The sequence below is a fragment of the Globicephala melas genome, chromosome 1 (assembly GCF_963455315.2).
Source record: "Globicephala melas chromosome 1, mGloMel1.2, whole genome shotgun sequence".
NCBI classification, from domain to species: domain Eukaryota; kingdom Metazoa; phylum Chordata; class Mammalia; order Artiodactyla; family Delphinidae; genus Globicephala; species Globicephala melas.
Window position 1 is genome coordinate 54,583,044 of NC_083314.1, and position 16,805 is coordinate 54,599,848.

The 16,805-nt window shown below is 49.0% G+C and overlaps 1 protein-coding gene across 1 annotated transcript in view; it reads right to left on the reverse strand.

The window, feature by feature from the left end:
- TNN (tenascin N) overlaps nt 1-15,756 on the reverse strand; it is a 52,225-nt gene extending 36,469 nt beyond the window's left edge. The window contains exons 1-5 of the mRNA XM_030875413.2: nt 15,351-15,756; nt 13,331-13,705; nt 11,945-12,208; nt 8,061-8,246; nt 6,618-6,707 (exon numbers count right to left, since the gene is read on the reverse strand). Of these exons, the coding sequence (XP_030731273.1) occupies nt 6,618-6,707; nt 8,061-8,246; nt 11,945-12,208; nt 13,331-13,705; nt 15,351-15,756 (1,321 nt within the window). The remainder of the gene's footprint in view (nt 1-6,617; nt 6,708-8,060; nt 8,247-11,944; nt 12,209-13,330; nt 13,706-15,350) is intronic.
- Nucleotides 15,757-16,805: the final 1,049 nt, after the last annotated feature.

Sequence of the window (16,805 nt, forward strand, 5' to 3'; positions counted from 1 at the left end):
AGGAAGAAGACAGCCGTGTGATTGCAGCGCTTCGCCTACAAGTCAAAGAATGCAAGGATTGCCAACGAACACCAGAGGCTGGAAGAGACAAAGAAGGAACACTTTGAGCTGTCAGAGAGAGCGTGGCCCTGCTGACACCTTGATTTCAGACTTCTAGCCTCTATAACCGTGAGACACTCAATTTCTGTTTTAAGCCACCCAGTTTTTGGTACTTGGTTATAGCAGCCCTAGGAAACTAATATAAGCAATGAAGAGAATAAAGACTCTCTACCAGGGAGCTTACGTTCTCCTGGAAGAGCCAGACAATAAACAAGTGGGGATAGTATTGGGAAGCCCAATAGGGCAAGGCAAAGGAATTAGAAAGTGAGGAACAAAAGATATTTGTGATTTTAGAAGGAAGGTCAGTGAGAAGGTAACAGCTGAGCAAAGACTGAAATGAAATGAGGCATTGGGCCACATGCAATCTGGGCAACCTCATTCCCGGCAGAGGGAGCAGCAAGTTCAAAGACCCTGCTCCACGTATTTGGGGAACAGCAGGAGGCCAGTGCATCCGGACAGAGTAAGTGAGGAGGTCGAGTGGCTGGAGGTGAGGCCAATGAGGTGAAGAGGCAAATAGATGCCTTTGAAAGTCATTGTAACAACTTGGCTTTTGCACTGAATGAGATGAGAAGCTTCTGGGGGGTTTTCACAGGAGAATGACATCATCTGACTTGCTTTATAAAAGGACCCCTCTGGCTGCTGCAGAGAGTACAGACTATTGCAGGTCAAGAGTGGAGGTCACCTAGGAAGCTGCTACAACAGTTTATGTACGAGATGACAGGAACGTGGACAGCTGTGGCAGATGAAAGCGGGTTGGGGAGATTTCAAAGACAGAGCTGCCAGAATCTGCTCATGAATTTGATGTGGGCTGTAATGACTTGTTGGTTTGGGTCTTTAGCAATTTGCAGAAAGGAGTGACCATTTACAGAGATGGGGAGGTCTGAGGGAGGGCAGGGTTTTCAGTAGAAGCTAGGGAGAGGAATGGGACCAAGGGTTTACTTTTGGACATATTAACTGGTAGAGCCAAGATGTGAACCCAGTCTATCTACCAAAGACTACACATTTCCACCTTATACCACCATAGGCTAAGCGGCACTACCATCGGCCTCTTCTCATGGAACTACGACTACTACTAAGAATGATAATACCAAACTACAAATAAAATAGATAAAGTATGACCTGAAAATTTCTTGCAACCTGAAACCCAGAAGCACTAGTGGACTGGAACTTGGAGTGGCAACTAGAAAGAGGAAATGGTCCCAGACTGTTGCCTCTGGGAGACAGGGTCTGGGCATACCTCATACCCATTTGGTAGAGTGGGCCTCTTGGAATGAAAGGGCAGTGCCGTCAGAACACAGACACTAACAGGGCCATGTCCTGGGCCTCTGGGGGCTCGAGTAGGCTCTAAGAGGATGCTCAGGAAAAAGTGTACACAGCAGGGGAGAGGACTCCCACCTCATCCCATTGCCCCTTTCTGTGCATAGCATGATTCTGCACATGACAGGGAGGCAATGAAGAGAGCCTCCAATGGTGATATGTCAATAGGGGGAAATTGGTACCAAATCGGGAGTGGGGACATTTGGACTGGAAAAGTGAAGATGGGGAACACCCAGAGAGTCCTGCCTCTTGAAGTCCCTGGCCCTCATCCTCTCCCACATCTGTACAACCCACAGCCCCAGAAGTGCCTCCCACCACTACTCCCTGCCCCAGATCAGTGCGTGCCACCACGGCTGCCAGGACCCTCAGCACAGGTCCATGGCTTTGAAGGGTCAGGGCTGCCTGTGTGTGCAGCCCTCTCGAGATCCATCACATCCAGCTGGGTGGATGGAGGAAATATTATGTTATTATTATGAGGTTTGATAGAGTAACATATGAAAAGCTCCTGGCACATAGTATGTGGTCAATCAATGGCAGTTGGTTTTTTAGACACATTAGAGTTTTGTAGGTTATTTGCAAAAAGTAAGCTTATGTAACACAGCTTTTCTTAGAGATTAAAAGCACATAGGAATGAACGTGAGATGAGGGGCTACCTCTGGGGATTACACAATTTAGCTCTGTGGCAGCCACTATAATACTCTAACATCTAGGAAAGCAGAGATCAGAAAGATGAGAGAATGACCCTCAAAGAAGAAACTGAATGTTGTCTTTCCATCACTCTCTATGGATTGAGGCCAGTCCATCCCACTTGGCCGAACAGGGATAAGCTGCCACCAGTGATTATGGGAACCAATTCAGGAGAGTATAGATTTCTGACACAAGGCCTGATTTCTGACACACAGCCCTGAAGCTCCTTCCCCCGCCAACTGTCCCAGAATCCCCAGGAATGGAGGAGAACCAGGAAAAGACATCTTGGCTATGAAGAGTGAGAAGGTAGGAAGGAAAAATAGAATCACACCATGTCAGGGTTACAGAGACCAAGCCCAGAGAGGAGATGGGACTTCTCCAAACCCAGAAAGCCAGTGAGAGGCTGGGCCAGCCTGGAACTCAGGACTCCCTGCCCCTTTTCTCTCAACTCCCTAACAACAACAACAACTTAAGTCAGTAGGAGGCTCTTCAAAGAGCTGCTCTTTTTTGGATAAATTTCAGGATGGGAATCAGACGCCAAGATACAGATGTAGAAGGAAAGCCTCAGTGATATTGTGACCCCGCACAATACGCCACATCATTGGAAGAAGCCAGCTTAGCAGGACCAAAACCCCCCTCTCTGCCGAGAAGGAATGTGAGGATCATAAATAGTCTTTGCCGTGGAACAAAGCCTTCTGGTAGCTGCAACAGCTGGCCAAATCCTACAGGAGTCCCAGCAGCAGCCTCAACTGGGAGACAGGCCCTGCCACCCCAGCCCCAACTTCCTCCTCAGGCTGCAACTTCCCACCTGCTGGACACCAGCTGCCCTGGTGGGACCTTTCTCAGGGCCACTGAGGTTAGGGAGATTTAAAACAAGATTTAAGAGGCTTGATAGGTAGGATTCACTTTTGAGTGCATGTATTGGAATAAAGGTAAGCCCCGTGTCAGAGATTTAATTTACAAAACTGAGGATACAGAAAAGGCTAATTAAGAGCTCTAGACACATCAGGAAAGATTATTCCACTCTATAACAAGATTCATCACAGGATTGGGTAGGGCACGGCTGTCCTCAGTCTATGCTGGCAAACCCAACAGCACGGGTCCACACTCCAACCCATGGCCACAGGCATTAGGGACAGCCTTCTCCATTCACAATGGCCACTTGTGAGTCACCCAGGTGGCGTAGTGGAAAATGGAACAACCAAGGTCTGAAATCCATGAGGATATTATGGGTTTGGAGGCAGAGATGGGGGACAGGGCCTATGCTACTGGTTTGAAGGTGAGTTCACGGAAGAGGTGCCTCTGGACTATAGTAGCTATGCTTTCTCAGGTCTCCTCTACTGCTTTTCATTGTGGCAATAAAATTATTCAAAAGGCACCATTTGTAGAGAATGTACGCAAAGAGATCAACCCACCTTCCTGCTATCCTCTAGCTTTGCTTCTGGAAAGCGAACCTAAATTCAAATGCCATTCACTAGTTCACTCTGAATCTCCTAAACTTTGTAGGCTTCAATTTTCTCACCTGTGAAACGGGAATAATAATGCTTACAATGCTTTTAGAAGGACCGAATATAATGTTTATGAAGCCCCACGGTACCTAGAACACACAAATGCTAGAGATCCTCATCGTTTTTCAGCTATTGGGTGTATGTGTGGGGAGGCTGTGAGAGACATGAGTTCTGAGTGTTGACAGGAGCTCATCTTGAAACATGAAGGCGTTTGAGAAGGAAAGTTTTGGGGGCTGGGCCATTTCAAAATGAAGCATTGTGTTTGGGAAGCAATAAAAAGCGAAAAGGATAATAAGAGTTGCCAAAACTTCTATTTCATAACATAGTCTAAGGGGAAAAGTTCTGAGAAAATTGTTAAGCGAATATGCTAGGCTCTACGCTCTGCTGTGCATGGGAGCGTGGGAAATTATAACAAAGCAAGCGGTCCTTTGTTTTAGACTTACCATGGAAAGGCATGACTTACAGACATGATTAAAAAATCATAATCATAAAAAAAATAAGAGGAGGGACTTGAAATGCATTTAGTCCACCCTTTCATTTTACAGATGGAGAAATGAAGAAAAAAGGGATAGCATCACCTCTTAGTTAGGGGCCTGCCTCTCTTGTCATTTGATGTGAAGTGGCTGTGACAGTCTGATGGAGGAGTTCAGGGACATTTCTCCCTGGAGACACTGGCCTGGCCGGTGCTTGCTTCTCCGGAAACTGATCTGTTTCTAAAGCCTTGCCTTTCTAGAAGTGCCTTTCAGCGCGCTTTGAGTATGTTAACAGGGTGAGCATTTCCAATCGACCCTTTCACTTTCATGGTATTAGTTCCACTGAGTGACTCGTTAAATGGAAAATACCTGAACTGTGCCATTTCCTCCCTGCACATGCTTATGCCATTCTTATATGCCAGTGTTTTTCCATCTCATGGAATGCAAAACACCTGGAGAAAAGAGAGATTTTTTTTTTTTACATTAATTGTCTAGCCAGGTTTGAGAGTGCTTCCTGACCTTAGAAATTATTGTGTCTTTTATTTTCATGTTGGTAAGACACATAACACAAATTTATTTGCAATCCAATAAAATATCCCATCCTGCTTTTAGAATAGTATTGACAATAAAAAAACATTTCTTGAATGCTCAACTTCTAGTTGGGATAATATGCTTGAAAGGTTAACTAGCAATTCAAGGCCATATGTAATTAAATGCTCTAGAAATTCAAAGGCAAAGATGGCTGCCATTTAAAATTGTCCGAGAAGGCCTCAGTGGAGCAGCTAACGCTGGAGATGACCCAGAAGGATGAGCGCTATTACTGCTGTGAGCCCCTGAAGGGCAGGGACCAGAGCTCATCATCTTTGGAAGTAACTAAAGGGCTTGTGTCTCTAGGACCCAATGGTACTCTGCAATTAATGTCTGTTGAACTGAATTAATTGATAGCTAGAGATAACAGTGGAGAATTTCCTAGGCAGGGGTAACAACACGACCAAACCCACGAGGTAGAGATAAGCCTTCTGTGTTAGGGAGCCCCAAGAACAGTCCAGCTGCAGGAAGGCTTCCTGTTGGGAAGTTTTGAGAACAATGGCCCAGGTTGGAGGGGCCCACAGAGGCCAAGATAAAGGAAGTCTATGTTATCCAAAGACACTGAGGACTCACAGAATTTTTTTTTTTTTCAGTTAGGGAGTAAACAGTATGAAAATTAACCAGAAATAATGGACAGAGAAGTAAAAGTAGGTGGCATTTTAGTTTGGGGTCCACCAAAGTGGACGTCCTGGGTTCAAATCCCAGCCCTATCATTTCCTGGCTGGGCGACCTTGAGCTTAATTTCTCCAAGCCTCAGTTGTCTTATATGTGACTTGGAAATAATAATAGGACCTACCACACAGGATTATGATGAAAACTAAATGAGATAATTTATGAGAAGTGCTTAGTGGTATAATGCCTTGTGCATGGTAGGCTCTCAATTAATTCACAGCTGAAGAGAAAGGCACTAGAAGCAAGGAAGGACTTGCCATTTTCTAATTCACCAACGTGTTTCACTAGTTCACCATTCATGCAGGCTGCACAGTCTATACTGTATGGTTGAAAATTAAAGTATCTTTTATAATTGCCCAACTCTATAACTCTTTCACACTCCAGATATGCAACCTATTTGGCAGCTGAAATAGTGAACTCAATTCTTGCACCATCTCACCCTTATTCTCACCACCCTAACCAGCTACTGCCAGGACTGAACTGAAAAGAACTACGAAACTTTTCAAGGAAGTCTCAAAATTCAAAGATCCCTTCTTTGTCGGCTCCAAGGATTAGCCTCTAGCGGGTGGCTGTAGGCTCTAGATCACCACCTCCCGACTCGACTTGGCAGGAGCACAGGGTGACCGCAGGAGGCTCACAATTCAATACAGGCTCAAGCACTGCCTAAAAACTAAAACTTACGTAGGATATCTTGCATATGTAACTACAAGGATTTCAAATTCTTTTCTGATTAATAAATTACAAACTGACTGTCACATGTTACTGATTTATAGCAACGTTTGTCATTGTATATTTTCTCAATCTGCAGATGCTAAATCTATTGCTACTCCCATGTGAAAGTCTTTAATATCTTTTGACATTTTAAAGCAAACTCCCTGAGTGTGTTTGTCATGAAAACACCACAGGAATGACAAGAAAAAATTTATAAATCACCTGTCTTAAGTAATGTGGAGCTGTGTGCCTAGGTCCAAGATAATAAATGCCTTAAAAAAAAAAAACCCAGTGCTTGAAGCTATTAAAATAAGCAGAAAGGTGCTGGAAATGGCCTTTCCCCTTGACTCCAGGATCCTGGAAGAGATTTTCAACGGCAAAACATATTTGAAATAGAAGAAGTTTGCTTCCCCTCTCCTGCCCCCCAAAAGATGTCAGTACACAAAGAGACAGGCTGTCTCTACACACAGATCCCAGAGTTTTTATCCAAAGAGGAGTCAGCCAAGAAAATATCAGAATACAAACATGAGATGCATTCATAGTGCCTCCCCGTTGTTCTTACCTGTCCTGCCGTTCAGGAGAATCGGCTTGCCCTCGAGGTCTCCCCTCATGGGGACGACTGTGATCTTATATTCTGTCCCGGGCTGCAGACCTAGAAACAAGCAGCCAGTGCTGGGTGTGAGTACAGGCTCCAGACCCTCGAGCCCCAGCACTGCTCTTCCCCAGGATTTCTCCTGTGAGGGTGTGGAGAGGGCTAAGCTTCTCTCCTCAAGACTATAATCTACCTAAGGCAGCTAAAGAGCTGCAGGACCAGTGGAATACGAGGCATCACTGCGGAGCTTCTCCGTCGTGAAGCGCGGGCCAGAGCGGATGAGATGAAGTTAATGGAGTTCCAGCTCCTTCCTTGGACCACTGAGACCTTATTTCCCAATTGTATTTACAGCCCAAATGTTTTTCTGCTCCCAACAATCCTTTTCCCTCAAAAGTTTCTTTCCTCCCCATTGTAATAATTAGCTTAATTTTTCCCTCTTTATTTTCTTTGCTTTAATTTGCCCTTTCTTTTTCTTTTTTCTTTATCTTTGTTGTTTCTCTGTAGCAGCAACTTGAATGACTGTTTCTCATGACACAAATATTCAGACTCTGGTGGTGAACTGCGGGCAAACAGCAGCATGTATGAGGCACACACGCGATTTGCCACCGCACAAAACATTGAGAGCCGCAAGATGACCTCTCAAGACAGAATGCAGGGAGTAGATGGCAGGACAAGGCCCCAGAGGAGGACTCACCGTGGAGCTAAAAAGCCTCAGGGCCCCTCACCTGCACCAGCCCCTTCCAAGGCCATGTGCTGAATTGGGTATTCGTGCTTGTGTATTACTTTTCTTAAAGAGGACACTGAAAATTGTACAAACTTCAGGTGTCACAAAACATTACCCAGCCCTACGTGGCCCTGTTCTGTTTGCAGCCGTCTGATTTCCAGCTCACCCAGAGTTAGCTCTGTCACCTGGGATAGGAGCGCCCTACACCAGGCCCGCCTAGCTCAGCTCCTTCCACATATGGCACTGAACGAACCAACCTCAGTCAACCAATGTCTCTCTCTCTCTCTCTCTCTCTCTCTCTCACTCACACACACACACACACACACACACACACACACACACACAACAGTTCTTCCAAAAGGAATGTCTGTGTCCCATCAAATCCACCCCGAGACACAGACAGGGGCTTCCAGAGGGTTAGCTGACTTGGGAGAACATTTCAGATGTGTAATCTGTTACCCAGGTGCTCCAAGCTTCCAGAGGCAGTGCTGGAATGCTGGAGCAGAGACCTCGGGCCCCCAGAGTGGGCTCACCTCTGGGAGTTCCCGGGTCAGGGTTCAGGTGATTCCCAAGGTCCCAGGACCCTCTGTGCACACCTCAGTGCTACAGATGCTGGTCCCCTCTGCACACACTGTCCCCGCCTCAGCATCCACCAGCAAACATCTCACATCCCCAGTGTTGGCTCTTACCTGTGATGTCATACCGGCTCTTGGGGTCACTACTCTTGGGCACGGTGACCTCGGCCACCTCTTGCCCTGTCAGGGGGCCATACTGCAGCTTGTAGTAGTCCACCTTGGTCGGGGGGTTCTCCCACTCCACATGGAGGGAGTTCTCAGTCTCATCCGTCACCCAGGCAGTGCCAAGCACAGCAAGATCTAGGGCAGGGGTCAGGGAGGGCAAGAGAAAGCAGTGAACATCAGGGGCCTGCAGGTCTGTAACAAGACACTGGCTCCCAGGTCAGCTCCCTTTCTTGACACACTGAAAGCAGGCTTCAGCCCCAGGGCACAGTCCTTAGGAGGTGTCCTAGAACTACCAAAGTAGCAAATAATGGTTGGTTTTCACATTGTGCATGGAGGATAGACTGTCCTTCGGGAAGCCTCTCCCCCATCCCACCCCATCAGATGCCATGCAGTCCGCCCTGTCCACGCCGCTGTGGCCAAGCCCTGAACCTCGCCTCCTAGGCCAACCAGCCAACCCACTCGGCCAGGGTTCACACAGCTCTGAACTGAACACTCACCCTTCAGCTGCAGAGGCCCTGCCCACAGAGACTCAACCTCAGGATGAGAAGCTCAGGGCCCCTCCAGGTAGAGTTTGGGAACTGTATTTCCAATTTTCTGGAGTATAACACTGGCAATACAACCAGCTCTTTCCTCAGTCTCCCAAATCACAGCTCCTTCCCCTTCTCTCAAATTCTCCTACAAGGATTAAACACAGCCAAAGCTACGAAGTAGGAGAATTTTAAGTTGGTCCTTCTGAGTATCCTTCCTGCGCCTTCTACCAAATTTTAGCACCTCCACCAGGTACCTGGTGTCCTCAGCTGCCCCACCGGTACATCCCGTGAAGGAAGAGAGTTACTGTGCACATTTATTCACAGTGAAGTATCTTTTTTAAGAGAGTGCAGTGTTTTATTTTATTTGATTTGTACTTTGGCCACGCTGAGCCAAACCCAGGGATCAAACCCAGGCCTCTGCAATCCCAACCACTAGACCACCAGGGAACTCCCACAGTAAAGTAGTCATGGCTAAATGTTCACCCCTCCACTCAGAAAAAGATGAAAATATAATGCTTATTACAAAGGAATGGATCGCTGATGTGGCTCTGTGGGAAGAACCGTTGGGTGGTGTTGAAGAGGGGTCTGGGGTCTCTGGGAACACTTTGAGTTCCAATGTCCATATCCCAGGCCGATGTCACCTGGCCTGAAGTTTGTAACAGGAAAGACAAGCCCCCAGACTTTCAGCCTCGCCCCTTCCTCACCTCCAGTGCCTTGGTTCTGAAGGTGTTCCCACCAGACTGACTGACCCCTTGTCAAGGACGTAGGACAGAGAATTTGTGCATCAGGCAAGGGGTGAACTCTACGCTCTCAAGGTCCCATGGCTCTGAATGTTTCTGATTCCCTCTGTTATGGATAAAGAAGCTCAAGGAGCGTTTCCCCTGAAGCACTCCTGCCCAAGCTCTGCCTTCTACCTGCCCGCCTCCAGGTTCTTCCCTCAAAGATGGGAATTCCTTGAGGAAACAGGTCAAGAGGCGAGTAATGAAAGTGACTCAAGGATTACAGAAGGGGTCCTACATGGCTCACAAGTGAAAAAGCAGGATCTTAATGAAAATGTTCAAGATGATTATGGGGATAAGTGTCTCTCCGGCTGAGGCTCCCCGGAGGAGCAAACCAGAATGGGTTTCACTTGAATCCAATTAGAAAGACGACTTCACAGTCACAGGATTTTACAAGTCCCTAGAGCAAGAAGCCTAGAGGGGTTGCTAAGACTTTCAGAACAGGTGTCTCGGGCTCTTCACTGAGAGGCTGTGAGCACCGTCCTGTCTAAATGCAGATGCAGCTACAGACAAAAATGGGGTGGCGCAGTGGTTGAGAGTCCGCCTGCTGATGCAGGGGACACGGGTTCGTGCCCTGGTCCGGGAGGATCCCACATGCCGTGGAGCGGCTGGGCCCGTGAGCCGTGGCTGCTGAGCCTGCGCGTCCGGAGCCTGTGCTCCGCAGCAGGAGAGGCCACAACAGTGAAAGGCCCACGTACCGCAAAAAAAAAAAAAAAGGGGGGGGAAAGAGAAAAGGAGCCCGACAGCTGGGAGCTGGCCTGGCTCTCACAGGTGGGCCTTGGTGCTCTCCTGTTGAACATAAACAATTGCACAGGACATCAACAGCAGACAAGGTGCTCTGTGGCCATGCCAAATTAAGACCAAACGAGACGATTCCAAGATCACATCTGCACCCAGGCAAAACATGAACGAAACATTGTCCAACTCACAAAAGTGACTAAACATCCTCCCTCCTGACTGGTATGAGTGACTGTTCCTTTTTTACCAATGACAGTTTTAGCCTCCATCTAGTCTGCCCTCTTTCCACATAAGATTCACTAAGATACCAATCAAAGGATTACCCCCAGTTCCTGACAGCATGCAACCCAAAGCAAATCCCTGCTTCCTTAACTCTTCCCCCAAATCACCTAATACAAGCCCAACTTCTACACCAGTCCCCTCTTACACTGTCTTACTGAGGCACCCACGATCCCCCATGGTGTGTGTGCTCCGATGCTGCAACCATCAATAAACCCAACTTGTTCAACTACAGGGGTGCCCTGAGGGGTCTTTGCCTGGAGGGCGTTGACAAAGGCAATCACAAATTGCCCTCCCAAGCATGCCAAGTCCTTCCTGGCTCTTTCCAACACTGAGCTATCCCTACGCTATTCTACCCTTACCACCAAAAAGGACAGGCAGTCTGATGATTCTCCAAAGACACTGCATGTCAAAGGCCCATCCACCTGGATGTCCCTGGATTTTCCTCAAGAGTTTAGGGCAAGATGGAGGTAGCTCATTTTTATTAGCATCTAGGACAGTGCCTGGCACATAGTAAATGTTCAATAAAGTATGCTGAGAAAAGGAATGAATCCAAATCACTCAAACAACTAGGTTTCTCCAAACCCTTGAAGATCTAGGCTGCCTCAAGTACTTCCATGAGAAAATAAGAATTTCTAAAGAATAAGCAATGATGCTTGTCCTTCCAAGCATTTTGATAGCCTTTAGTGGTGCCCTGGAGACTCCATCCCTCCAGATCCATCCTCCTTCCTGCTCTGTATCCCAGATTATGACGTCTATGAAATGCATTAGCCTGGTTCCCTGGACCTCTGGTTTCTGGTCATGTTCAGCCATTGAGAGTCACCAGAAGAGGGCAACTGATCTCCTCACTCCCTCCTGGTCTGGACACAGTAGACTGCCTGCATCCCTCTACCATCAGGAAGCCCTCTCCTAAAGTCCTTTCTAGGTCTCAGTACCAACTTCCATCCCCTGCCCCTTCAGACTGGGGTGGATCCCCACTGATGCTAGTCCTAGAGTGTTTCATCCTCTAAACCCTACTTATACCTCTATAAATAACCTCTTCATTAAACTTCCTTCAGCTACCCTGTTTGTACCCTCTCTTTTCTGCTGGGATGAATCTAATTGATACAGGTGACTTCAGCAGACCCCCATCCATACCAGCTTGATCTTGCTGAATGGTCACAGTGGCTCAGTGAGGGCCTGCGGATGCAGGTGTACTCCAAGGCTGCTTGTATGTGGGTGCAGGGCAATCAGACCTCACTAATCTCAGGGATAGAGAAGATGCTGTGAGCCCCAAACCAGCAGGCTCCATCACTGGCTTGGAGGACCCAATAATCATGGAGGAAAGAGAGAGGAACAAGAATGGATACTTTTCTTCAGAACCTAGGATTGCAACAGCTATGTTTTCCAAACCCCAAATCAGGGCAATAGCCTGGGGTAGTAGAAGGGTACTTGTGGGGACAATGGAAGAAAATGCTTAAAACAGAGCCTCTACTGGGAAACCTGGGGCATCTGGCTGCTTCCTCACCTGTGGTGGCAAGTAGATGCTGTGGGCTGCTGGAAATCTCTTTCTTCACGTTGCGCAGGGTGACTATGTACTTGGTTCCAGGCAGCAAGCCAAGGATCTCATAGCTGTGCTGCTCCTTGGGCACTTGGATCTGCTTGACAGAGAGCTCCTTCCCCAGGGGGTAGTAGCTGAGGAGGTAGTGGTCCACCTGGCTGGAGGGCTCCCAGCTCACCAGCAGGGAATCCTCTGTGCTTTTGAGCAGCTGCAGACCCTGGGGGGCGACCACTGCACACAGAACAGGAACAAGCATGCAGACGGTGAGGAAAGAAGGGTGGGAATCCAGAGCCAATATGTATTCATTGAGCACCTACTTTATACTTAACACTATGACAGTGGGTGTGGAGGATACAGAGCCTGTGTAAGGCACCAGTGTGGACCCCCAAAAGTTATTATCTGGTTAGGAGTTAATATTGACCCCCTATGTTGCCAGAGCTGCTCCAAGTCTTTGTTCAAAACCCTCCAGCCTCCACGTTTAGCAGGAGTTAACATAAATCTTTAAATTAAATGGTCCAGGGATGAGAAAGGAAGCTACCAACAAACAAACAAAAAAGATGGAAGCAGCTGGGACCAAGATGGTGAATCTGACCTCTGACAGACCCTGAGTTTCACTCTATGCTCATTTTACTACATTAGCATATTAAATGACACACCTGCCAGCAGCCATGACTGGGACTTTAAGGACCAAAAAAGGATGAAAAGAGAGTGGCTCCCCACTCCCTCGAAAAAGCACTGCTCCTTCTCAGGTAGACTAAAGCATATGCTTCCCCGCCATTAGCCTCACTCCTACTCCCTTTGTCTTTACTCATTAGGATTAAATCTCTCTTGCCAGGTGTGGGAGAAGTTGATCTGTGAACTTAGTTACCATTTCTCCATTCTTTGGCCACTGAGTAAAGCTTGTGTTTTGTGGATTTCAGCTCAAGTTTTGTTACTGGCTGCTAGAGCCAGAACCCTCCCCTAACCAGGCAGAGAGCCTCAGCAGGGCTAGGGCCCGAGCAGGGGCCATAAGACTTCATTCAGTAACACCTGGGGCCATAAGACTTCATTCAGTAACACCTAACACAGGCACACACCATCAGGTAAGACTATGGTCCTCAAACCAGCAGTATCAGCATGGAACTTGTTAGAAATGCAAGTTCTCAGGCCGTCCCTCAGACCTGCTGAACCAGAACCTGCGGGAGGGGTCCAGGAATCTGTGTTTTAACAGGCCCTCCAGGGGATTCTGATGTAGGCGAAAGGTGGGGGGGTGCCCTTCTTAGGACAAAATGTAATTAATGGTTAAACGGTGCCGTGGGGACCGCCGGGGCAAGTTAAGAAGAGAGGCGGGCCAAGGCGTATCTCTGCTCTCACCCTGGGCGCAGTCGAGGCCTGTGAAGCCCTCCTCGCAGTAGCACTCGCCCGCGTCGCAGAAGCCTTGGCCGCTGCAGTCGCCGGGGCAGCGCCGCTCGCTGCAGTCCTCAGACGTGAAGTCCTCGTGGCACTGACAAACGCCGCGCACGCACACGCCGTGCCCGCTGCAGTTCTCCGCGCAGGCGGGGTAGGCGCAGTCGGCCCCCACGTAGGGCTGCTCGCACAGGCAGCGGCTGTCCACGCAGCGCCCGTGGCCGCTGCATGCGCCGGGGCAGGCGGGCCGCTCGCAGGCGACGCCCTCCCAGCCCTGCTCGCAGTGGCAGCTGCAGGTGTCCGGGGAGAAGGTCCCGTGGCCGCTGCAGTGGTGACTCAGACCTGCCCGAGAGAGGAAAACAGTCAGCTGGGACTTGAGGGCTTGTGAGCGGGGAATCTCCTTCCCTGGGGCCCCTAAGAGCAGGCTGGTGATTTCAGGGTCCTGCGCAGCTCTTTCTGTGGAGAAGGGTAGGGCCTATGGGGAACACAGGGAGTCTGCCTTTTCCAACCTAGGCCAGAGGAGGACCTGCGCGATCTATTGATATATTTTACGTCTGAATAGCCACAGGGACCACATTTGCCTTTCCCTTTTCATCCCGAGCGCTCCTTTGACTTCTCTTGGTTCCTTCCCCTGTGAATGGTGCTAATTGTTTAGTACTTTTCTATGAAGCCGCCTTAAATGCTCCAACCTGGAAGTCAGCGGGCCAGCTTACACTAAGGGACAGGGCTCCGGGGCCAGGCAGGAGAGCTCCAGGCTGGGTGAGAGCTTGGTTGGAGGGGGCTGGACCTAGCAAGGCTGGGTCCTTGGGAAATGATCCCAAAGTGAAGCCTGGAAAAGTGGATCTGCAGAAGCTATCAAATAGCCCAATCTCATTATGGGGGTGGCAGACGGGAGAAGGATTAACCAGTCTCCCCTCTCTAACCCCAGACAGCAAGAGGCAATTGGAGGTCGGGCCAGTCAGCCCTGTCTCTTCACCAGCCCCAGCTCCTGTCTCAGAACACCCTCCTTCCTTCCTAAAAACTTTAGACATCGAGGTCCCTCAGGGGCAGTTCCATGCTGTTTTATTCATGACAGCATCCTCCGTGCCTAGTTCTGTGTCTGGCTTATGAGAGGCGCTCTTAACGGTAGCGATTTCTTCAGGCATTAAAATATATGCCAAAGTATCACTGGTTATAGTATCATCTGGATCAGCCTGGCCGTTTATGCTGAAAAAAAGATGTGGTGATGGGGGGACTCACTATTTGTAAAATCAAATTGTAGTACTAGGGGCTTCCCTGGTGGCGCAGTGGTTGAGAGTCCGCCTGCCGATGCAGGGGACACGGGTTCGTGCCCCGGTCCGGGAGGATCCCACATGCTGCGGAGCTGCTGGGCCCGTGAGCCATGGCCGCTGAGCCTGCGCATCCAGAGCCTGTGCTCCGCAACGGGAGAGGCCACAACAGTGAGAGGCCCGCGTACCGCAAAAAAAAAAAAAAAAAAAATTGTAGTGCTTTATTACTGATAAAAGAGTTCACGATTTTCTGCCTAATGGCCGGGAATCTTCTGTACATCATCCGTAGTTCTCAGAACTAGACTAGCTGATAGAATTCTCCTCAATGGACAGTTGCGGAAACTTAAGGAATTTGCCCAAAGTCACACAGCTAAAGAATGGCAGAACTGGGATTTGTACCCAATCCCGTCTAGCTCCAAGGCCATTGAGCTTTCCTCTCTAACCCGTTGCTTTCCCTTACAATAGAGACTGGATCCCCAGGTAAAACTGCACCCAAAAGCGTTCTCATCCAGAAGCACTGACCCAAGAGTCCAGACTCACTTTAAGGGTTGCTGGTCCCTCCCTGCTCAGGCTTGAAGGTAACCCCTGGAAGCTAAGTGCCAATGGTGGCACCCCCTAGAGAAAACCCAGAGTGAGAGGCAGGGTGGTCATGAGGCTGGCGGAACACATGAAGGAGCTCATTCAGTGTTTGTTGAATGGATACCAGGTGGTGAGCTCACCAGCAGCTCCCGGGCAGCAGCGCTGGACACTACACCGCTCCTTCACCTCCGCCATCTCTTCCTCCAGCTTCTTCACCCGAGCCAGGAGGTCCTGGATGCTGCCTGCTAACTCGCAGTCCTTCTGGGGCGTCTGCAGGCGGATGTTGTGCCTGAAGATGATGTTCTGTTCCTCAGCCTCCCCTGGGGCCAGGAGTGAGGCTCCATCATCACGGAGGGGCTGGGGGTCAGCCTCCACCTGGACCAGGGCGGACTTGGGCACATCAATCTTGTAGGTGTGGCTGACGGTGACCTGTTGCTCCTTCTCGCTGCAGCCAGAAGACTCGAGAGCGGACGGGGCTGAGGCCACCAAGAGCACAGAGCCAAACAGGAGCCCCAGGGGGAAGCAGAACATCCCCTGGAGACCCATCCTTGGAGCGACGGGGAGCAGATGCTCCAGGAGGCCTGCATCCAGAAAAACATTCAAAAGCAAGCCATGGAGATTAGCTGATGGAAATTGGCCTTTTTAACGGATTCTAAGAGTCCACAGGAAGCTGAGAAACCAGAAGAGAGATTGCCTCCTGTATGGAGGACCTGAACTAGATTATTTTTTGTTCCTTCTTCACACATTGCTCATTCTTGCCTCCTGTCTTTGCTGACACTGTTCCTACTCCCTCGAGGCCCTCCTTTTCATTTCTAATTCTGTATTTCACCTGCACTTCAGTAATAACAAGAACAACGTCTTGTAGTCAGGGCATACTGTGTACCAGGCTTTGCTCGCCCTAATCCCTGATCTATACATTGACCCTAATACCACCCCCACACTAACAAGACCAACAATCATAGCTACACGTAGAGCACAAGCTGTGCGCCAGGCACTATTCTAATGTTCTACATTTATAAGTTCATTCAATCGTCACAACAACCCTTCATGGAATATACTGTTACCCCCATTTTAGAGATAGGGAAACTGAGGCACAGTTACCTCAAATGACTTGCCCGCAGGCACACGGCCGAGAGTGGCAGAATTTGATCCCAGGAATTCTGGCTCCAGAGTCTGTTCTGGTCACGATAACATCATACTGCCTCACACAGATGAGGAGGCAAAGGCTCGAGGGATAGAGCATGTTGACCTGGGTACCACAGTAGGAAAGGGCAGAGCCTGTACTCAGTCCCCGGGCCAGTGTCCTGCTCACCACCTCTGCCCACAAGCCAACAAAAGAAGAGAATTTCTAATAAAAATACCTTCTGCACGAGGTCTTCTCTCACACCCCCTGCCTCACCCTGGCTGGAAACTAGCTCTCCTTCTGCTAAGCATTCAGAAAAATGTATTGGTCCCTCTGTGCATCTCTTGGTGGTTATTCTTGTGTTGTAATCACTCTTGTATGCAGCTCGTGTCCATGTGAGGCTGTAAGCCTCATAAGGATAGGACCCAAGGCCAATTCCTCTTGGGGACCTCCCAAGGCAGGAGCACAGAGG